Source organism: Delphinus delphis, chromosome 2 (assembly GCF_949987515.2).
Source record: "Delphinus delphis chromosome 2, mDelDel1.2, whole genome shotgun sequence".
NCBI classification, from domain to species: Eukaryota; Metazoa; Chordata; class Mammalia; order Artiodactyla; family Delphinidae; genus Delphinus; species Delphinus delphis.
Genome location: NC_082684.1, coordinates 162,227,779 through 162,255,667, shown reverse-complemented (window position 1 = coordinate 162,255,667; position 27,889 = coordinate 162,227,779). Strand labels below are relative to the sequence as shown.

General features: G+C 34.8%; 1 protein-coding gene across 1 annotated transcript; it reads right to left on the bottom strand.

Annotated features, from left to right (window-relative positions):
- On the bottom strand, nucleotides 1–27,207 carry ARL5B (ARF like GTPase 5B). The gene is made up of 6 exons (XM_060006183.1): nucleotides 26,922–27,207; nucleotides 14,754–14,814; nucleotides 13,021–13,168; nucleotides 10,543–10,626; nucleotides 9,041–9,192; nucleotides 1–6,445 (listed from the first exon to the last, which is right to left on the bottom strand). The coding sequence occupies exons 1-6, from the start codon at nucleotides 26,968–26,970 to the stop codon at nucleotides 6,397–6,399; spliced, it is 543 nt and encodes a 180-aa protein (XP_059862166.1). The 5' UTR covers nucleotides 26,971–27,207; the 3' UTR covers nucleotides 1–6,396.
- Between the last annotated feature and the right edge of the window lie 682 nt (nucleotides 27,208–27,889).

Sequence of the window (27,889 nt, the reverse complement as noted above, 5' to 3'; positions counted from 1 at the left end):
AAGTAATTATTTATTATGACAAAAATAAAACTGTTGACTGAAAACAAATGAATGTTACACTGTATTGCACCATGACTGCAAATGAGCCAAAACCTGTCTAAAAGATGAACATTCCAGAGCAAACAGCATCCTTTCACTTGGGTAAGTAGGCATGCAAGCAACTCATTACAGCATAATTGCAGAAATAAAAAATTATGAGTACCAGTAACCTAAACTTAACATATAAAAGCATTTTATGACAGTAATAAAGTTATTAAAAATTTAAAACATGTCTTTTCAACAACCCACCATTAGAAGAACGTGCTTTGAACCACTTTCAAGAAGTGATGATGTGAATGCATTAATTTGTTTGTTCTTTTAATTTTATTAATGCTTATATATTGAACCAACAGCACACATCTCAGTTGTTTGGTTGGGTTTAAGAAGCACAGTTTGTGGCTCTGAAAGACATTTTTTTCCTCTGTACGATACCAGGGGGCCCCCAGAGAGATCCAATTCATAATTTTGGCCTTATTAACACCATCTTCACTTGACCAAGCTGATTAGCTAAGATATTGTTACAGTGTTTGCAGAAAGCCTGAAGCTTGATGGATAACAATAATTTGTATTTAAACCTTAAGAAATGAACATAAATATAAATAGACACTTTAATGTAGTTTTACATTCTGAGGCAAGAAGTATATAGGGCCTGCTGTTTCCTCTTTAATGCTCTAAAGCACCAATTTATGTTAAGATGGCAATGTGTAATTATAATCATTACATTCTGATAGAACAATCACAAGAGCAAGGCTGTAACTGCTTTTAGTTTTAGTTTTTTTAACCATGCTCTGTACAATAGATGAATAGGGTAAAATTTGTAACTATTACATAATTGGAAATATCATAACCGTCATTTTATTTCACACTTTTAATGAAATAGCAGCTCAACTCTTTTAAAAAGTCAAAATGAAAAGTTTTCCTAACTACACTGAACAGTTTACTCCAAGAGAACAAAACAGGGGCTGTAGAATCCCTGCATTTCCTGAAGGAAAATGTAAGAAGATTAAAATGATTATAGTCTCTTATGAAAAGGGCTAAAATATGCAAATAAATTATAAACATAACCAACACCAACTGATAGTCATTTGATATCTTACCAACACTGATGGAAATATATTCACAGTATAATAAAATCAATCAAATTTTAGAGTTTTTCCTTTCCCTTACTTGATTTTAATTAAACTGATTAAATATTGACTATGCACTTGCCCATGTGCTTTAATGAAGACAGTATGTGGATTTGCTATACCATGTTAGCCCTGCTAGTGGTAAACAAGAGTAAAAGAAAACAAAATCTCCAAGGAGTGCTCTCTCTTAGTTGTGAATTTTGCATATTTCAAATACAGGTTGGGTGAAGGGGATTTTTATGGGATTGTGCAACATCCCACAGACTAGAGCAAAGCACCTTATGTATGGACTGAAAAATGAGGTAATTTTTTAATTAAAATTTTACAAGTTTGTGCAAGAGAACATTTCCATTCTTCTAGAATTTTGTTTTCTATTCCAAAAGATATGCACAGCACATTTTATTATTTCTCCATTTCTAGGGAAGAAGGTAGATTACTGGTTTATAAAAATGCAAAAGGTGCCACTCTCTGACTACACTCCCAAATTCTAGAAACCTGATCAGTCTTCAGTCCTTTGGTCACATTAAAAATAATATAGGCCATCCAGTTTTATAGTAAAAGACTGAATTTTCTAGTAATTTTAAGTCCTTGAATGGGGGCAATTCAGTGTTTTCATTCAAATTTCCTATTGGAGATTTTTTATCTTATATTAATCTTTACTGTCAAGTTCTTTGACTTTTGTTTCTAGGTATGCCTCTAAATCTCCAATTAACATTTCCCAAACATTTCACTAGACCTTATACATTTAAAGCTGATTTTAGGTCTGTGGAACACAATATTTTTTCTACTTTAAATTTAAAACAAAGTAGCTGAAAAAAGATTATTTTTATTGGCCTTCTCTATTTATCTCTGGTTACCTGAAACTCTTAAAAAATACTTTTTGGGAAACTGGCTTTTAGATTTCAGTCTTCACAATAATGCTAAATGAATAAGGATGAGACATTACTGAAAAAAACTAACCTTGAATATAAAGTACTTCCAGATTTATACAGACATTTGTAAAATATTGACATCCTCACTGCACTATCCTTTTCACTACTGGAAAGTCAAACAGAACTGGAGCTTGGGGCAGCCTCTAAAGCCAATAAACTCTGAACAAACTAACCACTTGCATCCAGTTAGTAAAAGCCAGGAAAACAAGCAAGATAGTTTCCAGAAGAGAGTATTTCCAATATACACTGGTGTTTTATAAGTAGATTAAATATCATCTTCTTAGCAATATGGCTTATTTTCTTATTTGCATTGTCTTTAACTATTAGCTCAATGTAAGTGGAGTAGCAGTTACTAGTTGATGCTTTGTTTTCTTATTTGTATTCATATACTAAATGAAATGATAATGAGGTGGGAATCAAATAATAGATAAAAATAAACGTAATTTCATATTACATGTCTTCCCCTCATTTGGTTTGGTTTTCTTGTGTTTGTTTTTTAGTTTTTAGTAGTAGTGTATAAAGGTTCAGGATTTTAAAGCCAAAAGATGTGTTGGTGCTCTAGTTTAAGTTCCTCAGTATGGGAAAAATAGTAGGAAGGCCATGAACGATAGTAATTGTCTAAGGTAAAACAGGTCACGGCCAAATTAAGATTCAAACCTACTTCTTTAGATAGCCAGCACAATATTCTACTGGATACAAGTCATCATGCTGTATCTCGAAGTGACTCTACTCTGACAAAATATAAAAGATCCTTTAGAAGGGAACTAGATATGAAATGTTTTGGATCCAAAGCCATAGATGAAAAGTTAGGCTCATTAAGTTGGTCTTCAAAGATAAATGTCAATGGAATTCATCTATTCTAGGTATAATACCAGTACATTTTTTCTACTGGTATTGTTTTACATAGTTAATAATTAAATGAGTGCTAGTCAGAGACAATTCCATTTATAATTTGTCCTAGGATACTACATCAAAAATATTTTTTTAAAAATAAAGCTTTTATTGTTTTAAAATTTTCTTTGCCTTGTGACTCCCCATAACTCTTCAGAGAATAATGTTTACAGCACTGCCTATATCACTCACTGTTTCCATAGGAAAATAATTATTTTCTCTTTATGCTATAGGTAATGAAAGTTAATTTATGCTTAATCAAAATTACTACAGCTACAGAAGTAGCATCCATTTCAAAAATGATTTTTAACAATGAAATTTCAATTTATTATCATTCCTCTAATGAATATAGAATAAAATTATACCTTTAAGCATACTACCAAAGAACCTAAAAGCAAAACTTTGTATTTAATCGTGTTATTCAATAGATTATAGATATATTATTTCAAATTTTAAGGAATTAAATTACACTAACAATACAAAATATGCAGTATGTTCCCATATAAAAGGGCTTATTAATTCTAAAAGAGTTCTCAGATGGGCTTCAATAAGAAAGATGAGTTTAAATATGAAGAATGCAACATGTTCAAAATTAAGAAAAATGCCTTGAACTTACAAGGGTAGCAGTTACATTTTAGTTATAACAAAATGTTTGTTAAAATTTAGTTTCTTCATCTTCATGTTAAAAACAAAATGTAGAATAACCTCCCGAAAGTAACATGGGTGGATCCCCTGCTTTCCACCACTTAGAAACTTCGCTAGGCAATTGAGGGATTGATTAGGGAGGGTGAAAGCTGAACTATTTCATTGTTAAATTAATTACCTGCTAATATGACTTCTAAAGAACAGGTATAATACAAAATTGAGAACTTATCTCAAAATATGAATAAAGGCACTAATCACAAATTTACATTTTTCATCAGACAATATCTTATAGCTGGTTGATTTTCAATAAATGTCAGAATCAATGCTTTAGCGTTAGATACGTGCTTGAGTCAAAACATTCTCTTGGAGTAAAGGGTAATCAGTTTTCATATTACTGTAAGAGGAAATATCTAATGAGAACCTATAAAATACTTTTTAAAAGTCTTACATGAATTTCCTAATTGAACTTTTCCCAATCGTTGGCACAAAACCTAGTTGGATGTTGATTTCATCTTCAACACACAGCTAACATAAATCTAATCCAAAAACAACAAACTGTTTTTCAAAAAGGATTTAGAAAATAAAATAAATTGTATTTTAAAAATCAAATTGAAAACTTGAGTTTATACTCGTAGTTTGACAAAATACAATCAACTATTAACACTTTCAATATAATGCTGATGCGGTAATATAAAAAAATAACCATATAATTTGACAGAAGACAATGGAGCCAGCCAATCTTATTAGATACAAGAAAGATTTCATAATAACAACAAATATAGGAATATTAAATATGATTTTTCTCAGGACAGAATTCAGAGAATTATCCTCAGTATTCATGGCTAAACTATACAACCAAGATAGAAATTCTGGCAAAGTGTGCTATCATAATTTCTCCTGCCCCACCACCACCACATACACAACACAAAGCATCCATATTGATTCATGTCTGCTTTTCTCTCATGTTCTTGAGTATGCATTGTATTAAAAACAAAATTTATCCTCTACCTGGTATAGAATCACTAAGAAAAAGGTTCAGAACAAGGTTAATGAACAACTGCTTCCCAAAGCCCAGAAAGCTTTCCTCTGGTCATTTCCAGTTCCAGGGTGTGCTACCACTAAACAGAAATCAGAAAAATGCTACCACATTCAACTAAATTAATTAGACTAAATAGAATAAATCAAGTATAACTGAAAACAGCAAAATTTAAACCAACTTACGATAAAAATTAAAGTATCACTTTTGAACAGGTACTGATGTTCTTATGAACACTGAATCCTATTTTTGACCCAGATGAAAGAAAAATACTGCAAAAATAAAGTATTATTCTCTATGTGTGTTTTATCCCTTTCATAATAGCAAAATCACACATTTGAAATAAAGAGGATCAAAATTACAATACCTGTCCTCCCTCTTAAGGTATGCACTATTTAGATTATTGTTCATATTAGACGACTGCCTTGAAAATGTTTTAATGCTATCCAATAAGTATACTTTTGCTAGATTATGAGTTTTTAACTATTTAAAAATTTTTTAAGTTGTTAGTGTATTAAACTTGAGTCTCATAGTAATATTCTAAAAGCCATGATTAAATTCAGCAGTTTCCTATTATCCAGCAAAAGATCTTAGAACATGAGGCATAATTATACAAATGTCAGTTGTTTCAAGCCTATTACACTACAACCTCTAACAAATTCAAGGAATGCCATATGGTTTTTTAAGTAATATACTGCTGGTGATAGAAATGCTGTAATAGACACAATTTCAAATTCTAAGAAATAAAATGAACTGTTTGTATTCCTGCTTTAGCTATTGCCCAAAGCAGATGCGGTGCCCCTTGCAAATGGAATAGTTGAAATTTTTGCTGATAATAAAGTTGTTTGTAATTGATAGTAAAATATATTCCAAGTGTCTTGGTTTAATTTTAGTGCTGGTATGCTTTAGTAACTTCCAATTGTTATATATGCATTGAATAATGTGACATTCTTAAAAATACCAGATTTATTCAAAATATTTACTATCAAAGTTGGGCTTTGAAATAAATATTGTATTTTGATTCGTTTTTAACCAAAACTAATCCTGTGCTGCAGGCAGAAAAGTGAACTTAATTCTTTTAGATAAATAGCCTACTTAATTTCCATGCTAATAGAAACTTAAAATTATTCCATGACTTGCAATAATGTGGGGGAAATTAACTCATTTAAAGGCAGTTCTCATGATGTTTCATCCTCCCCCTTAAATACATATCTTCTAGGCATATTTCTTTCTCATTTACAATAAGTTCTGCCCAAAAGATAAATAGTTTACAGAGGGAGCAAATATTTAGTGCTGGGTAAGTTTGCAAACAGTACGTGATAATTTCCACTACTGCTCTGTCAAGCCAATAATTATCTGGTGGGGGGAGGGGGCAGTCAAGAAATGAAAGGAACTGGTCATTAAAGTTATTACAATACTTCAGAAAACATTAAACATGATAAACATTTCTTACAAGGCAGTCGTTGAATAATTAGAATAAGCAGTCAGAAGAATTCTGTTGCTGAATATAGTTACACATTATGTTCATCCAACTGAAGATTAGTGCATTAAAAAAAAAAGTTAAGAAAAAATCTTTTATGTTCCAGTTCAGCTGCACTTGATTCAAGTGTTGCTCATAGAGGTTTGTGTTGTTATAAATTAAACATGCTGCTGCCTTAGCAGCCAAAGGTACTAGGAAAAATGTTCATGTCACAGAATAAATAGAGAGTCTCTTTCGAACAAAAAGTTATCTCACACCAATCCGGGAGGTCATCCACTCTAGACCTTGGCATAACCTGAAACAAAAAAAGTATTTTCAAAATGAAAAACTTTATACTTAAAAATTGAAAGTATACTTATTATTTTTAATTCTTAACGCAAAAGTCGGTTCTACAATAATTATTCATACATTTAACTGCCAACATTCAGGTAACACTATAATAAGTAGACTTTCTAAGTGTAAGATTATCTAAACAAAATGATACTAATCAGTTGAGAATTGTGGGAAACTGCTTTAGTCTCATCTTGAAGATACAGCTTTGGGGGTTTTGCCATTAAGACTATAACGATCCCACCCCCGCCTTAAGATTAACTAAACTGGGGGCGCGGGGTTCGGGGGTTTCTGCTCCCACTGGTGAGGTGTGCCTGGAATGGTGGATGTCGAACTGCGTGCTTGGTGGCTGGGTGAATGGATGCGGGAGAAAATGGTGGCCGCGTGGCTGAATGACCAGCCGGAGGTCTCCCACGCTGCAGCCAGCTTGCCCAGATCAGGCCTCTGCTGATCCTGATGTGATGCCGCCTCCCTGTTCCTCCTCCTTGGAAACTTGTGCAAAGAGCTACAGCCATTCCATGGCCAGAAGATGGAGGCACCAAGATTCGCACGCAGTATACATTTTTACACTGACACTTCTCTGTCTGGCTTGATTCCCTCTTTTTTTTTCTTTTTGCGGTATGTGGGCCGCTCACTGTTGTGGCCTCTCCCGTTGCAGAGCACAGGCTCCAGACGCGCAGGCTCAGTGGCCATGGCTCACGGGCCTAAATGCTCCGCGGCACGTGGGATCTTCCTGGACCGGGGCACGAACCTGTGTCCCCTGCATCGGCAGGCAGACTCTCAACCACTGTGCCACCAGGGAAGCCCCTCCCCTTTTTTTTAAATTTTAATTTTACTGAAGTATAGTTGATTTACAATGTTGTGTTACTTTCTTCCGTACAGCAAAGTGACCCAGATATATACATATATATAAATGTTTTCATATTCTTTTCCACCATGGTCTGTCACAGAATATTGAATATATAATAGTTCCCTGTGCTATATACAGTAGGACCTTGTCGTTTATCCATCCTATATATATTAGTTTGCCTCTGCTAACCCCAAACTCTCATTCCCTCCCTCCCCCCAACCTTGGCAGCCACAAGTCTGTTCTCTATATCTGTGAGTCTATTTTTGTTTTGTAGATATGTTGATTTGTATTGTATTTTAGATTCCACATATTAGTGATATCATATGATATTTGTCTTTCTCTGTCTGACTTACTTCTCTTAGTATGATAATCTCTAGGTCCATCCATGTTGCTACAAAGGGCATTATTTCATTCTTTTTAATGGCTGAGTACTATTCCATTCTTTTTAATGGCTGAGTACTATGTACCACATCTTTTTGTCCATGCATCTGTCGATGGACATTTAGGTTGTTTCCATGTCTTGGCTATTGTAATGTTTCCCTTTTTTGAACCATCAGACTGTGAATTCATCAGACTGTGAATACAGATGATATCTTATTCATTTTGATGCTCCCAGAACCCAGAGCTAGCACTGAGTATTTATGTTTAATATTAAGATTTATTAATCAATAAATGCTTATTTATGGAAAAAAAATATTAACTAAACTGAAACCACTATAGAAAGACGGCAGGAATTTCACCCTACTCTCCTAAATGCTAAAGAATGGAGTGCTTATGGCCTAGTCTTAAAAGTACAGATCAAAAAAGTCAACATACAGCTATTATATTACAAGCTATTTCTAGTATGAGAAATAATGAGAAGGTCAGTTTGATTTGAAGATAAATAAGTTCCTAGAGGGCTTCCCTGGTGGCGCAGTGGTTGAGAGTCCGCCTGCCGATGCAGGGGACACGGGTTTGTGTCCCGGTCCGGGAAGATCCCACATGCCACGGAGCGGCTGGGCCCGTGAGCCATGGCCGCTGGGCCTGCGCATCCGGAGCCTGTGCTCCGCAACGGGAGAGGCCACAACAGTGAGAGGCACGTGTACCGCAAAAAAAAAAAAAAAAGTTCCTAGAAATAAACTGGGTAAACCATATATAACACACTGGGTTCTCCTTGGCCTACTATGTCCAAACTCAAATTCTTAGGAAAGGAGGAATACATTAGAATGGCGTTTATCTTAAATGTTTGTTGTTTAGAAGCATGCCTCCAAAAATGACTCCTGATAATAAAGAAGACGCACTCTTGTGGAAAGCTGGGAGTTTAGGCTTAATTAAGCCCTTGCAGAAAACGTGAAACTTTTTTGAAGCTTCCTCTTTCATTCAGGTGACATTACAGTTTTTTCCCAGTTAGTGAATGATAAAAGCAAGAAATGAACAACTGAAAATCTAGACTGTGAAAACTTAATTCAAAAGTTTGTTCTTGCCCTTTTTTGGTGAAACATTCCATTTACACGAAATGTTACAAAAAATTTGTCAGTAACTTTGTTAAATTGTAATTTAACAATAGTAATTGACTAAAATTATTCCAACCTTGTAAGCCTGAGACACAATATAAAAACTATCTTTAAAAACAAAAATGGAACAGATTCAGAGAAGAAAGAAAGTTGGTCTAAAAAAGTTGCAAGAAATTTGAAAGAAGTCATACGTCCGCTCACACTGATGAGTACTTACCCTTCTCCTGTTAAAGCACAGCAGGACTGAATGTGCCATGGATGATCCTTAATTGAACTGAGGGTGAGGTATTTAGAGATTTCAGCTGCTGTCATACACCCTTTCATATCCTGTTTATTGGCGAAGATAAGGACTGCAGCTTTCCGTAAATCCTGCAATCAACATGAAATATTTCTAATATGTGAAATATCACAATTCAAATTAAAGTAATGAAGCAGGAGGATAAAATATGCCCTACTGAACAATTATTATGAAATCTTTCTACTTTAAAATAATCAGGCACTACTATGTAATATAAAAATTTTGTTGAAATAAAAATAAATGACCTCAAATAACCATGATTTAATGATTTACTCTAACAAAGACAGATTAATATAAACTAGATATTAAAAATTATTTTTCTACTATTGGGTCAAACTAAAAGTAAAATAAACCTGAATCTGAAATAATGACTTAAAACTATATGAGCACTATTCTAATAGGCAAGTATAGTATACACTGCCAAATACTACAGAATTTCTCCAAAATTTAAAGGAGAGTACTGAAGGTAAGGGCTGGGCAATACTTACTACTTAAAGTCTTTGTACAACCTAAGTTCAGTGATTAATGTTCACTGCAGAATTGTTTATACTATCAAAACATTAGAAGTAACTTAAATGTTCATTAATAGAAGAACAGATCACTTAGTATTTAGATCACTTAGAACAGATGACATAGTATTTCACTTACAGTGAAATACTATGTAGTTGTTAAAAGGAATGAACTAAAGTTGTACATACTGCAGTGGATAAATCAGTGTTGTGCAAAAACCCTCCAAAACCAAGTTACAAAAAGATTACACACACACACACACACACACACACAGACACAATACCATCATATAAAGTTTTATGAACATGAAATATAATATTCTGTAGAACTGACAAGTACATAAAAATGTAGCAAAAAGATCAAGATACGCACAGGAATAATAATCACTACTTTTAGGATGGTGGAATTCTTTTAGGATTCTCTGAGAAACAAGGGAAGGAAATCAGATTGAAGAGGTCTCATAAGATAATTAATATCTTATGTTGACTAGTGGGTGCATGAATGTGTTTTATTATCTAAGTCTTTCATATATATGAACTATTTAGAATTAAGTGATCCCAAATTATTCGCTAAAGAATTTTCAGTTATTATAAACTGTAGGGAGGAAAAAAACCTTAAATTTTCCTTTCTCTTGCCTCAATTTATCAGACTTTCAAAGGCATGACTAAGTAGTTTTAACCTAGAAAAATATTTTCAGTAATGGTATTAGTCTCCAAATTAATGTGTTCGGTTTTCTTAAGTTTGAAAAAGTATTAAAAACTTTTGACCTCATGACTTTCATCAATTTGATATATAAAACTTTGTTAATGATGAAATAATCAACAGCAGAGGACATTAATCTTTGTGAAAAAGCTAAACCAGTGTACAGATACCTTACTCCATTTGTTTTACGTTTGCTTTTCAAAATTTACCTCGTGAGCCAACATTCTATATAATTCTTCTTTCGTAATAGCTAGTCGTTCCCTGTCAATGCTGTCAACCACAAGAATGATGAACTAGAAGACAAGTAAAAAGAAAGAAAATTAAATGGGATGTTGAAGTTTTCTGCAAAACTACTCTAAGTGCTAGAAGTACTTTCTATTATGACATCATCACTATAAAATGGTCCACTGCTTTTTCATCATAAAGAGTTTATATTATACTGAATCACATCAAGCAGTAAAATCCAAATGTTAATAAGAAAAATAACTCACAACTTCAACAAATAAAAACCATGCTGGAAAAGGTGATGTTTGAATATACAATATGCCCTAATATGTACTAAGATTTATTTTAAAATGCAGGTAAAAAAAGTAATTTTTAAAAAGAAAGTCACAGTAATTTATTCTTTCACTAAAACTTAAAAGTACTCTGTAGTGGGCTTCCCTGGTGGCGCAGTGGTTGGGAGTCCCCCTGCCGATGCAGGGGACGCGGGTTCGTGCCCCGGTCCCACATGCCGCGGAGCGGCTCGTCTCGTGAGCCATGGCCGCTGGGCCTGCGTGTCCGGAGCCTGTGCTCCGCAATGGGAGAGGCCACAACAGTGAGAGGCCCGGGTACCGCAAAAAAAAAAAAAAAAAAAAAAAAGCATCTTTGATAAGAAAAATAAGAAGATACAATGAGAAAGGGCCCCTAAATTGAACATTTTATGCAGAAGAAAAAGTTAAGAAATGAGATTAAATGGTTTTGAGGGTTATAGAAGAGGAGTGAGTAAACAGACAGGAAGGGTAGAATCAGATTGTTCAAATGACTACAATTAGGGAAAGAGACAACTAGAGTAACCTGAATATAAACTAACAAGGGCTTAGAAAGAGATACAAGGAAAGAAAATAGAGGGGATAAATATAAGAAACATGGAAAAGTCAGAATAGACAGAATATGGGGAAGTAACTCTGTAAGTTAATGAGAGGAAGATGTCAGAAATTAGTCAACAACTGTAACTTGCTGTATTAAAAGGGAGACATTTCAGCTCTTGGATGATGCCTCCATGCAAAGAATTTAAGAAGCGAGATAAGTAGGGTGAACAAAGTGGTCGGAGAAACACCACATAGATTAGATCCCTACCTGGAATCTAAGACTGCAAATGCTATGTGCCATGCTGGTGTGCTACATGAAAGGTCAAAGGATCTTTGTAGTAATTTTGATATTCTTGTAGAAATAGTTTATAAGAACATTTCATATAAATGGCATCACTAACAATGTATATCTTTCTGGACCCATGTGAAATCTTCTAGAGTGTTGACAATTTCAAAAAACTACCATTTAGTAATGCTATCAATATACAGGGATCAGTTAGAACCAACTTTGACCTATTCACCAAAGATAACTGGTCTTTTCACACTTGGGGTTAATTCTGAGCTCTGAAAAAATAACAACAGTTATGCTAAAATGTTGTTCTTCCCTTACTCTCTAACACATTTTAGTTTCAGAACGTTATTTTACTGTAGGAATATATATTAAACTAACCTATAACCATAAATATTAGCTTACCAACCTATCCTCCCCCGCAAATAGAAAAAAAATTAAGTGCTGCCACAGCTGCTGCTTATCTATGATATGCCATCTGGTTTGACCAGTCATACACTGCACTGGAATATATACACACATACACATAGGCTATTACAATGTAAATCTAGAGGAATACATGTTTTTTTATTTTAAAAGGCAACTTATTCACCAAAAATTCCTTGCATCAACACTTCCACCTCCTCCGCAATCCCCCTCAAAAAAAAAAATAAATAAACCTCAAATTTTAAGAGGTTTCATTATAGAAAAAGTAATTGGTTTGGTACCTCTTTGTAAAGCAAAATTATGGATGCAATTGTGCATTAGTATTCCTGAAGATAAACCTCTCTCAATAGCACTGCATGGTTTAAAAAAAAAATCTGAGAAGAAATAAAAACTGATATAGAAGATATTCCAGATTTGTTCCCCGGGTCGACTCCAATGATGAAAATAAGTGACAAAGAATGCTAGGGGGATGGCTTGCAAATCATCTGCTTTTTAATTATAATCTCACCAAAAATTTGAATGTGCAATTCATGTTATTTGAAAATCCTATATTAAATTATGCTTAAAATATTTTATTCCTCCTCTAACTAACTAGGGCCTCTTATAAAGTTGGGAAAGGTTATATAATTTATCTTAGTGTCTGCTTTCTCCAACAATGGAGATATTATAGTATTGCCCTGAGGATGAATTGAGAGAGCCTGACAACAGTAAGCACTCCACTAATAATAGCTCCCATTACTCTTCTGACTTGCCTTTTTTCTTTTATTTGAAAACCTCAAATTCCTTACAAAAAACGATCTTATTAAAAGGGAACTGTCACTATGCCTTATGTACAGCCTATCTGTCTTCTGGGTTTACCCCTTAGTTCTTTTCATTCGAATTCGGAAGTAACTTTAGTATACCTCTGTGTTTGAGTAATACGTGTTCCAGGATGATCGCAGTGACTCTTGACCACCAATATCCCACATAAGAAAATGAGTGTTCTTCACAACTATTTCTTCAACATTGCTTCCTATGGTTGGAGATGTATGAACCACTTCATTCATTAAGCTGTTAAAAGACAGACACCATAAAAACTCTTTTGTAAATCTTGAGAACCTAAAGCAAGTTTTATCTCTGTATTTTTATACGAATCAACCTTCCTTACCTGCACCAATGATGGTAATCGCTAGCAACAAAACTAGAACCTTGGAGAACATTTGTGCAGACAAATACCTAGACAAAGAACAACTCCTGAAGAAAGGCAGTTTTTTTTGTTCTTTTAATGGAATAAACTACAGGCTTGATCTGGACAGAAGGGAACTGTGTGGTGTGAGTTTGCATTTTCGTGGCCAAAATGCCAATAACCCCATGCCCTGTTATCGGTTAGAGCAGAACCAATCCCCCATCCTGAAAGAGCAAGTTTCCAGGGGACTGTGTCATCAACACTTGCAAAGTAGTAACCACTGAATAGTAGGCTATCATTTTAAAGACTGTCTATGTGAGAAAAGACACTTAGCTCAACCATAAAAATCAGTGCATGCCTATTAACGAAAACTACAGTCTATGGGCAAATGAAAAGTTATTTAGAACACTGATGCTCATATCACATGTATTATCATACTCATTGGTTAAGCTACATTAATTAATTCAACAAATACATATTTGCCTATAACATGTCAGTACTATGTTGGAAGAAGTCTGCAACTCTCCCTTGGGTTTAATATATGTATTTTTGAAGCTGTGTGCAAAATTATTTCAACAATGATGACAGGTTTCTGAAATGTTCATTTCTAATGTCCAAAGGCTGTGTCATATTAAATTACATAATGGCCAATGAATGAATGTTTTAAAGAAAAACGAGTAGTTATTCAACTCTGAAACAACAAGCCATAAGTTTGTGGCTTTTTAGCAGAGTAGCTGAAAAAAACATTAAGCACTGCTTAAGTGAAGTACTTCTGGAGAGCTGCCAGCTGATGTACTTAAGATGAGGTGGGAAGAGATAAGAAGCACACAATGGAGCACTGTATTTCATAACTATTTGTTAAATGCCTGGGACACAGATCCATTTCCACTGTTTAACAAGGATCATTTCATTGGCACTGAAAGGATAATGGGAGGTTGTCTGACAAGTGGCTGCTAAAAAATTTCCTTAAAGTATTAATGTATTTCTCTGAAAGTCTCAAGCCTCTTTCTGTTGCAAGCTACCAAAGCAATATTTTCAGGGGCGATCTTCATTTCTTTTGATTTGACAAGTCTGGGTATGTTAAAGAATTCCAGGACTATTAGTCAGGAGAGTAGCAATAGCTTCCTAGATCGATATCAGTCTATTTTACATGGACTTCAGAGGGGGAAGAACTAAGCAAAATGTACTTTATTCCTTCCTTCCAGCACTAGAATGTGTGCTTCATTTATTTTTAGTTTAATATTAATTCTTTCTTTCAAGGCTGGAAAAAGATGAGTGTTTTTGACTGTAGCAAACATACGGCAGTTTACCTTACTCACTTTTTAATAAATTTTGTGTTTGGTAAAACACAAAACCATGTGTTTAAGTTTTCCCATTATATTATAATGGTATCTCATTCTTATTAATGATACAAAATTAGCTCCAATAACAAAAATAATAAAAACTGTTTAAATAAACACCCATACTTACAATTGATAAAGAATGGTGGTTTTCCCTGCGTTATCCAGTCCCACTATAATTACTTTGTGTTCTACAAAAAGAAAGCAAACCATAAGCATTTAACACTGCTGCATACTTCAATTACATGCTTTCAACAATGATTATTAGTTAGCCCTCTAATGAGAATCATTCACTGGATATTTACTCCTGGAATAAGATACCGGAAATAAAGAGAACTTCATGATGTCAAGGCTACTTGCCTTAAGTGAGGCAATCTATTAGGACGTTCTCTATCCATCTCTTATAAAAGAATGAGGGAGATGGCTAAGAGGGAGGCACAAGAGAACTTTGTCACTTTTGCTGAATTTGGGGGGAAAAACCCAAATACTAAACTTGATGAGACATTATGACTTAAAATATAAGTAAAAATAAAAGTGTTTTACACACCTGCTTGCCCTCTCTACCAATCACATTAGCTTTTTATCAAGTTGTTTTTACAGCCAGACGTTTTCCTACCTAAATGTACCAAGATTTTTTCTTTTCACTTTAAAATACAATTGAAAACATAAAACTAAAGAGTTTTCCCTGTCAAAAATAAGGCACATAATTTCAACCAGTTTTCATTCCTTCCATTAATTTACAGATAAATAAGCAATTACTTAGTCTTCAAGGCTTTTTCAATCTGGGTTTTATAACTCTTTTGAGCAGATACTGTTTTCACTCTTTGTATACAACAAAAACCTCTTCAGTTCCCTCCTCTGGTGCCATCGGCTAAAAGTATCATTTCTTTCATAAGGATTTTTAAGGCCCATCTAATTATTCTGTTACTTGGTAGATATTTTGAAACATCCTTAGAACTCACAGGTCATCTTTTCTAGATTTTAAACTATACAGAATATATTGAAGATTCCTTTTCCCCAGGACAGAATGCTTAAAAAGTTACTAGTGAAACTCAGCAGGGTATGCAAGGAAGTCACCATAAGAACCTCTGCACATAATCAACTGATTTGTAGTGAATCTGACACATTTCATACCAGATCCCTGCTGCTCTTGTTAACCTCTGATGAATATCAAAATTCTGATTATACATCTAATCAAATATCAGCTGATATTCCTAAAGTATCAATATTACATCAGTCAAAAAGAGGAGCCATAGTTCACAGACAAGTTCTTATATGACAAACCATCTTTCTATCTTCTCATGACCTGCATGCTGTAGGCACTGTCTATATTAATGCAGGACAAATGACATGGTCCTCTGGAAGGGCTGTTTTCACTATGGCAGGAGCTACTTTGTAAAAAAATAAATAAAACTTGTTTGCTTATTATAACTCAGTATCATTCTCTCTTTCTGACTCTTTTGATTTGTATCCCCTAATTTCTAATGGAGCCAATAGAAGTGTTGCCCTGTTTCTGTCCCTTACAGTGTGAGAATGAGAGCACTCTTACCAGTGGAGGAACAAACATTCTAAATTTTGGTGACAGCTGGAAACTCCACCCACCCACGATCTGGAGACCACGTGGTCCCAGCGGCTTGAGAAGGAAGCCACTAGTATAAAGGTAATCTCAACCTGGGTGCAGATACTCCTGCTGGGAGGAGGGAATGGAAAGATAGTACCAGGTAGTACCATCATTGTTGAACTCAAGTGAACACCAGGGCCATTTTCAAACGTGCCTGCCCCTGGCTTCACATTTGTATTATAATAATGATTACAGTACTGAAGGCCTGTGATGGTAAAACTCATAAATAATGCATCATTTTGAAAGATTGGTCCCCCGTTTAAACTAAGTCAGGAATGACAAACCCTGAATGTAGATAGAGTATGAATTTCATTAAAGTTTCAAATGTTTGATTAACTTAAGGTTTTTTAAGGTGACTTTTCCTCCTCATTGATAGGCAAGTCTAGGAATTAAGACAAAACACAAAATTTCAACTCTGTCTTATGATGAAGTATGTATATCTATCCTTCAGGTAAACTGAGACCTATCTTCTGATGTTAAAATTGAGTTTATATAAAAAAGTAACAGTAAAGGAACAGCTAAGTGCTTAAAAGCATGAAATAAACAGAAGTTTATTTTAAATCTTTTCTTTGAAAACTGTCTTTAACATTATCTATACAATAAGAGTAAAGTCAAGTTCAAAGAGCATTTACTAAAAAGCCAAGTACAAAATAAAAGCTATTTGTACTCTATGCACAACTGTAATTCTTCCTTCTTTTTTCAAATGCCTCTGTTGTACTTAGCTGCTACTTGAGTATGTCAGTGACCAAAGACTTCATTCAGTTCACAAATGTTTTTAAAGTTTTTACCTATTCAAGGAACAATGAGAAAAATACGGAAAGCGACACATATTCTCTTGTTATTGAAAATAAAATTAATGTTGCTTTAAATGTCCCCAAGTGGTATCTAGATTAATTAAGTATAAAGTTTCTTGAAGGTATTATTGAATCACAGTGCTCTATCAAATGTTCACATCAATACATACCAAAAGCATAACTATGATCACACAGTAGTGCATATTACTTGATGTTAAAAGGGGGCCCTCATGCTTGAAAAACATGACACAGGGGTGCTTGTTCTGTACTGCTGTCTTTCTGGTTGGGCATAATCAACAGGCCATATACAAATCTTATCTTATGTACTGAAACACAAAAGATCAACTAAGCTATGTAACTGTCAGAGTGATTTCCTATAGAGTAGCTTTGATAAAAACAATTTCCTTTGCCTGTCATAATTAACTAAAGCAGATGTGGAAAGATGGTTTTATTATGTATTTATCTAATAGGTTAAAAAAAAAACTTTCAAAATATATCAGTTATGGTTCAAGTCAGTCTCAAATTAAGGTGAGAAAGGCTTTATGCCAAAGGTCAAATTGTGAATTGCTGCCACTGAGAAAAACATGAAATGTTTTAACATCATTTTTATTTACAGAGCAGGAAGCAGAGATTTCCATTTCACTAAAATTGAAATTTCTAAAGTTATGAGGAGAAAATTATACAATTGTATACTTTTACAACTTCAACTGCTCTTCCATATGTATATCTAAGCCATATATTCTTAATTTCCAACTCTTCAAATTACTCTCCATGAAAACAAAATATTTAGTTGACGGACTGAAACAGTTATTTCTCAGTTAACCTTAAAGAGGGCAAACTATAACATGGATAATACTAAATTCTTTATTTAGAATGGACTTCACAAATGTAATTATAGAAAATTTATTTTTTCCCAATGTTTACCAATACCATTATTACCATTATTTTTAATGGTAATATGGTAAATAAATACCATTATTTTTAATGGTAATTAAAAAAAATTACCATTATTTTTTAATAATGCTATTGGTAATGTTTACCAATAGCATTATTAAAAAATATATGATGTTAGAGTAATAGGCTGACCATGCTTAGGGGTAGGAATGTGCGTGTTGGGGACGGGATGTGTACAATTTAAGATGATTTGTGGATAGCTAAATAATTTTGGGTTAAGCATTACCATAAGAATCAGAGTTATAAGGAATCCAAATGTTTTAAAAGTGTCTGCACACCACGAGATGGTCACTTTGGGCATCTTATTTCACGAGAAATCTCTTCCAGGAGACCAAGCTGCACCTCTCCTCATAACAAAGGTGTGAGAAGAGTATTTCCAGTGTTACTAATGATGCATCTCCAGAGCCCAACACAAAGCAAGTTTATTTACATCAAATGAAGGAATGCTCATCACAGAGCTTTTGTTTAATTTTGACCAAGTGTTTACACATAAGTTTCTCTATTGGCTTGGCTTTGGTGTTTATTCTCTTGGATTTCCTTAAAAGCCGGCTTTACTTTTCTTTTCTTTTCTTTTCTTTTTTTTTAGGGAAGGCATAAAGACATGCCTTTACAGGATGAAGCTTCAAAGCAAATTAGTAAGCTCACTTGCTTGTAGACAAATACAGGTTAAATGGCTAACAAGAAAAATGATGAAAAAGGAACTTGAAAAAAAATAAGTAAAAGAAAAACAACAAGAAAAAAAAGTTTCTCCCTTTACCCAATTAAAAAAATTTTTTTATAAACTCAGTTTGTAGTTTTAGTACAGATACCAAACAAATAGAATTTGTAGTTTTAGTACAGAATACCAAACAATGAAAACAGACTCACATGAGAAAAGCATTAGAGAAGCACTAAATATTGGCAGTGTTAATAAACTGTGAAATAATATGTTAACATTTATTTTATCATGTTAAAATTGGATATTGTTAAAATATATGACAAAATGACTAACTTTTAATTTTGAGATATAAGATAGCCACCCAAATATCATGAAATAGGGATTGCTACCTTCTAGATACATAATACCTGCACTAAAATTGTTATATAATGAGGACAAGCCCTATGTGAACACAGAGTATGTAAACAACTATATAACTAAACAAATAAAAATGCCCTATGCCAAATCTGGTGACTTAAAATTTGAAATACTGCATTTACAGAAAATAAGTTTGCATTATTGCAATAGGTAGGTAGTAAAATGTCAGAGGATGTGATGTCACAACCTGAGACCTGAAGTCCTGGACAGCAACGAGGAGCAGTCTGCCTCTTGGAGAGAACAAAAAGAAAGAAAAAGGAGAGCTATAAAAAACTCTGTCTTATATTATACTTATTATAGAATCATAAAATACCATAGCTTAGAAGAGACTGCAGAACGTGAGATCTACTCCTTCTCTCCCACTTCTTCATCAACAAATGTGTTACCTATATGGCAACTTTGAGGAACCCAGGTCTCCAAAAATGTACAAAACTACTGACCTGGGCCACCTTGCATATTTTACAGATAAAGAAATTACAGGCCTATGAAGTTAAAAAAAAAAAAAAAATCAACCCAAGATGCTATTTTCAGCAAAAATACACTTCAGGAATGAAGGGAAAAAAAGACATTTTCAGATAAAAGAAAACTAAGAGAATTCATTTACCTGCAAAACCACACTACAAAAATGGTAGAGTTCTTCCGCTTGAAAGGAAATTCACAAGATGGAAATTCAAAACATGAAAAATAGTAATGTGGGTAAATATAAGAGAAAATTTTACCCTCTCTTAAAACTTTAAAGAACATGTGATTGTCTATGGCAAAAATTATAACACTGTATTGTGCAGTTTATAACATATGTAGATACAATACAAATAACATGTAAGCTGTATGGTTATAAATGACAAGGGAGGAGAGTATGCAATTACATATACAGTTTCAAGGTTCTTACACTTTACAAGTGTTACATTATTAACTCTAAGTAGACTGCAAAAAGGTAAGAACGCATGTTGCGATCCCTAGAAGAACCATAAAAATAATGTGAAAAGGAATTGCTTAAAAAGTCAATAAATAAATTAAAATAGAATTCTTAAAAAATTTAACAGTCAACCCAAAAGAAAGTGGGAAAGGAAGAATAGAGTAATAACAAAACAAACACAGATGGGACAAACAGAAAACAAATGGTAAAACAGTATACCTTAATATTTCACCATGCCATAAATCTAAGCACACTAATAAATCGGATAAACATTCCAATTAAAAGGGAGAGAATTTCACACTAGACAAAATAAACAAAATCCCAACATATGCTCTCTATAAGAGATGCACATAAAGATATAAAATATCTAAACAAAATTAACAACCACCTTAAGCTAATAAACATTTATAGAACATTGCAGACAAATGCAGAATGCACATTCTTTTCAAGCGCAAATGGTATATGCACCAAAACAGACCATTTAGATGAACTATAGAAAGTCTCAATAAATTTGGGGGGAAGAAAAAAAGGAAAGCTTACAGAGCATGTTTCTGACCACAATGGAATTAAATTTGGAACCAAAAATAATCTATCAAGAAAAACAAGTATGTGGAAACTATAACAACACTCATAAATAAGCCATAGTTCAAAGAAGAAATTAAAAAGAAACAATTTTTAAAATGTTTCCAACTGAATGAAATACAATATATTAAAATCTATGGAATAAAGCTAAGGCAGTACTTAAGAGGAACATTTACAGCCAGCTGTTTATATATGAAAGGAAAAAGAAACAAAAACAATGATGTTTATATATGAAAGGAAAAAGAAACAGAAACAATGACACCCAGCTAACCCTTAAGAAGGTGGGGGGAGGGGAGTAAAGCAAACTCAAAGTAAGCAGATGGAAGGAAATAAACAACAAGAATTAGTAAATTAGAAAACAGAGAAAATTAAAATCTTTTCTCTGAAAAGATTAACAAAACAAAAATGGGACTGACACCACCTTTAAAATTTACCATGAAGTCACTGCAAGAGAAGAGAAAGTCTAGAGATAAGAATCATCTGAGTTTCAACAGAGACTCCAAAGTAATTCACTGGTAAAGAAAAGTCTTCAGTAAATTATACTGGGACAAGCAGATATCCACGTAAAAAAATAATGAAGCCCAACCCCTATTCACATCATAACCTCAAAATAATCTGAGATGACTCACAGACCTAAGCATAAAAGCTAAAGCTTCTAGATGAAAGGAACAGGACACAGAAAGTAACAGCCATTAAAGAAAAATAATATAGAGAGAAATTGAGACTTCACCAAAACCAAAAACTTCCACTCAGCAAAAATCGCTATTAATAAAATGAATAGGGAAGCCACAGGCTGGGGGTGGGGATGGGGGTATATTCACAAAACATATCTGACAAAAGACTCAATTCCGGGATATAGAAATAATTATAAAGAATAACTTTTTTGACCCCCCCCAAAAAAACACTGGCAAAGGATTTGAACATTTTGCAAAGGAAGATACACAAATGGCCAATTAGCACATGAAGAAGTGTTTAACACCCAAAAATCATCACAGAAATGCAAATTAAAACCAAAATGAGATAATAACAGTACACATCCAACAGAATAGCTAAAATTAAAATACTGGCAACGAAGCCTCAAATGTTGCTGGTGAAAGTATAAAAATGGTATAACCACTTTAGAAAACAATCTAACAGTTTCACAATATTATAACTCATCATGATGCAAATGAATAGACAACTGTGGTATATTCATGCATGGAATTACTTATAACAGATCTATGGGGAAAGTTTCCAGTGTGAAGGGCTAATATAAAAATAAATAGAAACAAACAAACAAACAAAAAAACTAAGACACTTAGAAGACATAGCATTATGAAGCAACGCTATAAAAAAATGTAGCAAATAAAAAGTTTTTATAAATTAGAATTATGATAGCTGAAAATAGTCAATAGGATTGGAAGACAAAGGAAATATCCCAGGACTCCAAAAAAAAGAGCCAGAAAAATGGAAAAGGATAATTGATAATCAATTTAGTGCCATATGACCAATAATATTTCCAGAAAAGTAGAGGAAGAAATCCTAAATTTAAGAAAGGAAGGGAGGGAGGGAGGGAGGGAGGGAGGGAGGGAGGGAGGGATGAAGGAAGGAAAGAATTCCTACAATGGAAAAAGGTGCAACTTTGTGTTGAAAAGGTCCAATGAATGAAGACACAACAAGGCACACCTCTTTCAAATTTAAAAATACCAGGGATAAATGGAAAATTCTAATATCTACTACAAAGAGAGGGAAAAAAATCAGAAAAGAATGATACTGGTCTTAACAACAACACTGGAAGCTGGAGGACAATGACAGTACCTTCAAAATTCTGAAAGAAACGTTTTCAACTTAACTATATCCAGCCCAATTATAAATCAAAAGTGAGGACAGACCAATATATCTTCAGATATTTGGAATCACACAAAAAAATGACCACTTTGGGCAACTTTTCAGGAAACTTCTGAAGGATGTACTTCATCAAAGTAAGAGTAAAGCAAGAAAAACGTTAAGTTCTAATAAGACAGAAAAGCAAAGGAAATTCCTAGAATGATAGATAGCAAGGACAAGTCCAGAACAGCTGTGTGGCGGGCACAGAGGAAAAACAGGTCCAATTTGGAGCAGGATGGAATACTGAGAGGGCGGGTAGGAAGGATAAATCATCTGATAGTTGTGATGTGTGTAAACTGTACAGAGAGCTTTTGGATGGCACGAAATGACTTAGCCAAATGTACAAAGAAAACTAAGGCAATGAGATATGATTATTTACTCTAGGGGGGAAAAAGCTGTAGAAAAAAGGGAAACATAATTACAGCACATTGTGGCTCAGTAGTAACAAAACTTTATAGTCACAAAAATGAAAAGATAGAGTGTGGATTAAGCCAAAATATTATACTGGGACAACAAATATAATGTTATATGTTGATTTATATCTCAATTCTTAAAAAAAAAAAATTACAGTGTTTAAAATTTCCACATACGTATATTATCCAGAAATGTGGAAGTATATGCTGGGAAAAAAGTTAAGAGATTAAAGAGATCTGACGAACACACATCATTTTCAGACTTTAGCATTATGTAACTTTTAAAAAAGAATATGTATGTGTTACTTCAATATAAACTTTTTATGTTTGAAAAACAAAACAAAAGATTGAACAAAAGCTTTTGTAATGAGGATACAACAGCGAATAAGACAAAGTTCATGCCTCAAGAAGTTTATTTCTATTGAAACAGACAACAAGTAAACAAATAAACTTATCATATGATTACAGGTAGTGATAAACGTTACTCAGAAAAACAAAGGGTTAAAACATAGCGACTGAATGTTGGGGAGGTAAGAGTGGTCAGGGGAGGAAAGGGCTCTCTGAGGAGTGACATTTGATCAGAAGTCTGAACCATTTGAAGGTATGAATAAAGTGGGTTCTGGAAAACAGGGAGCAGACAGTGGTAAGTTTAAGTTTGGTGTGTTTGAAACTAGCAAAAAGAACAGAATTAAGAGCAGAATACTAACAGGAGACATCAGATGTAAGCCATCAGAAGTGAAGAACAATAACGATGACATACAAATTGGATATCAGTGCTCAAAATGATACCATGAAATTCACCAATGAGAAAGAAATGATGAGATAATGAAATTAAGTTAAAATGTCATTGTTTTTGGTTCTGAAAATGAACTACAATTAAAATCATATTCCATTCATTCTTAAGTCTGGATAAAACAAGAAATAACTGACAGAAAAAGAACAAGGTCTATGAAAGTTTAAAAAGAAGTTTAAAAAAAAGGAACGCTCAACTTCTGAGGTGAATCTAAAGATAGATATACACGTATGTATTTTATATAGGCATAACCTCATTTTATTGCACTTCGCAGATATTTCGTTTTATACAAATTGAAGGTTTGTGGCAACCCTGCGCTATCAGATGATAGTTAGCAATTTTTAGCAATAAAGTATTTTTAAATTAAGATATGTACATTGTTTTTTAGACATAATGCTATTGCACATTTAATAGACTGCAGTATAGCCTAAACATAACGTTTATATGCACTGGGAAACCAAAAGAAATTGTGTGACCTGTTTTATTGCAATATTCGCTTTATTTTGGTAGTCTGGAACCGAACCCACAATATCTCTGAGGTATGCCTGCACAACACACATAAACAAACACAAAGATATATACAATAATGTCTAAAAAGATAATCAGATTTGAAATTATTTCCTTCAATTGATAAGTGCATTGAAGTAATCAGTCTTCTAGCTTAAAATCAAGCAATACAAAATCACAGAGACTAAGAACGTAGTTTGTAACAGCTTTATTTAGAGGATACATGCTTTTAGTATACTTATTCCCAGAAAGGTATCAAATTTATAAGAAGATGCTTGGTGCTCTAAAATACTACAGGGAAAAATGTTGGAAGAAAGATAAGGGAAAGGAGTATTTAAGGTAATATAAGCCCTAGTCAACTCTGCCTGTACATTTGAGTCATCTTAGCATTGATGCCCACGGCGCTCCACCCCATTCTGATTTAACTGCTCTGAGGTGGGGCATTGGGCATACTATGCGACCAAGACTGAGTGATTAGATGTGTCACTCTAATCACTGGATTAGATGTGTCACAGTGGTAAAAATGGAAAATGCTGAGATTGTCAGGTGATACATATAGAAAGTAAAAATACAGGACTAGTATCAATCTGATCACATTATTCCCCTGCTTTAAAACAACATACATGACCAAACTCTAATGGCTCGGCTCCCATGGCTTGCAGTTCAACATCTTAGTCTACACACAAGGCCCTCTGTGATCTGGTTCTCCTAGCTACCTCTCCAACCTCATCTCCTCTAACTCCCCCACAGGCAAACTAAAATACAGCCAAACTAAACTATTTTCAGCTTCCCTCAATGCACCAAACTATTTCATTCCTCTCCCATTTGCGTATTAGTCCTTCTGCCTAGAATAACATAGCATGCCTTGTAAACACCTACTTATCGCTAAAGTCCAAGTATACCTTTTTTTGTAAAGTCTTCCAGGAATCACCTGAGAAAAAATTAATCACTTCCTTCTTGTTGACCATCACCATGCTTTTATACATACCTGTGAAATAATTTACCATGCTACATCTTTTTTTTCCCCAATCTGTATCATTTACTGATTCTTGAGTACTTTGAGAGCAAGTTATATGTAACTTTTCTGTATTTTAACCTTTGCGTCTCTTAGGCCTAACTCTGATGACTGGGTTATGGCCTATGACTAAATGTTAGTTGCATGAATAAATGGGAATAAAATGACATAATAACCACTATGTAGTTCTAAATTTTCAATAAGGAAGTTAAAGGGAAAGAAAAATTCTAAACAGTATTGGGGATATAAGAGGACTAAACAATTGTGTGACTACAAAAGTAGCCCATGAATGTCTTTCATCATCTGCCGAATTTTCCCTCTACATCCTTCATTCCCTTCTAGTCTGATTGAGAAAGCCTAAAAAAAACACCAAAAACAAAAAGATACACAACATTAATAAAACAGAGAGGAGAGAAAAGGGAATGGGACAAGTTACACAGGGAGAACCAATGACTTTGGTAATGTTTTATTTCTTAAACTATGGGAAAAGATAAGCAGGTGATTATTAATCTTTATACTTTTAAACATGTCTTAAAAAGCTGCTTTACATAGTAAATTCATGTAACAAGGATTAGAAAATATAAACTACTGAAAAAAATGTTTTAAATTTATGGATAATATCTATATGGAAAAAAATGTATGGAGTTAAATTCTGGCCACTTTGAAATCACTTGATAAGTGCTATCTGCAGTAATTTCGTTTATACACACACATGTATATGCGTATACGTGTATATGCGTATGCATATATCTATCTTTATTAACTTGTAACCTTGAAAAAGGCTATTTTAGTATTCTTATCGACCTACGGAACAAGTGACTAAAACCATTTCATTCTGTTCATAACTTCTTAAATCCAAAGAAAAAATACCGCATTAGCAGTAACAAATTGGTATCATCATAAAACACTGGCTTTTATTACGCCCGGGTATTAAATGCAAAATGAAACTATTTGAGTTTTAAAACTGGTTTCAGTTACTGAGAAAACACTCTGTTAAAAGAATGCCTAAAACTTTACCTATTCCCGGCCCTTTTTATCTGGGTATTTTCTCTCTTCAGAAGCCATCACATCTCATTCACTCTGACTCAGAACAGGTTTTACAACTTCTTGGCCCTTTGGACTTGCAACTTTTAGACGTCTCAGAACCAGTTCTAGACTAATTACGGATACGCAATAGCCTACATAGAACCAAAAGCATTTCGTTTTCCAACATCGAAGAAAGGAATGAAGAGTTTAAGACGAAGATTTCCAGAAACTGGTGTATCTCAATAGGACAACTCATTCCCGAGTCCTGGAAAGCAGGCGAAATCAGAGAGAACGTGAAGGCGCACTGGCTTAAAGAGCAGGGCGCAAAACAAAGCATCATTAGTAATTAAAAAAAAAAAAAGTTGATTGCTTTCTGGGTGGACACTTATCCTGGGGCAAGACTTAGGATGCTTAATAGAGATGGAAAAGGCCCTCCAAGTGCCTCCGGGTATCATTAGGTGCTTTCCGCTTTCCTTCTCTAAAATCCCCAAATTCTTGGTTTGGATCCAGGGACACCAAATGCCCCCTCTTCTGACATTCCATTTCTCCCAACCATCACGTTGCACCTTCTTCCAGCCTACAATAGTGAGTTTCTACCCACCTCCTCGACTAAGTCACTTCTCTGAGTCTCAGAACGTTTGTGTCCACCTAGAAACCTATCTCCCCTCGGCTGTCCCCTTCGGCGGCTAGACCTCTGCCTCGGATTCGAGCCGTTGCGCAGCTCCATCCTTCTCACCTTGGTTACAGAAGAGGCTCCACAGTTTAGCGAAGATCAGCCCCATCATGAGCACCTGGGCGGGCCACGGGGTTCCCTCAGCAGCAGGTGCCGCTGCGCCGGGCCCCCCACCGCGGCGCTGGCCGTGGGGAACCAAGGAGAAGCAGACTGGGACCACGCGGCGACAGCACTGGTTGGCGGAGAAGCCGCGATCGGCTGCTCAGCTACCCGTCAGAAAACGCCGTGCCAAGTCCCTGCCCGAGAGTCCTTTGTTCGAGTCCACTGAGCCCAACGCCGACCCGTAGTCCCTTCGGTCTGAACCCACCTACCCACCAGAGCCTCAACCAGCCTCAAGCCCCGCCTCCGCTCCGCCTCCCCTCCGGATCCCAGGACCACCCATCTCCGGAAGGACGGGGCCGGAAGTCGGCGCGCTTACGTCAGCCCAGTTCTTCGAAATGGCGTTTCCTCAGTTTTACTTCCGGTGGGTGAGTTCCGAGCTGCCAGAGGGGTGGAAGGTGGGGGTGTGCGTGGGAATCGCGGAGTTTCCCAGGGTGAGCATCTCGTCCTCCTGTTTAGAAGCGGTTGCTGGTTCCCATTCTTGAGTTTCTGCTGTCTAGCAGGTGCATCCCTGGCCCGTAAACCTGGAGACAGACTGCAGTTACTCTGAGTAGCCGCCGTTTGGTGCACGGAAGTGGGGGGTGTTTTTTTCTCAACTCTCACCGAGTTCAGGCTGGCGAGCAGGCTTGGGGTTCTGCCGTGATTCTTAGTTCTGGATAGAATTGATTGCGAGACGATCCATGGAATGCCAGTAGCCACAGTTCAGCTATGTGATTAACTTAAGGTCCCCCAATTTTGCTGTTTTCGGTATTTTCTTGGATTCCTCAGTCCACAAAATAAGAAAACGTATTTTGTGAAGTGTTGATTGGAAATAACTTCCTTTAATTAAAATGGAGTCCTAGGAATCGCTCTTTCCAGTTCAACAAAATAGA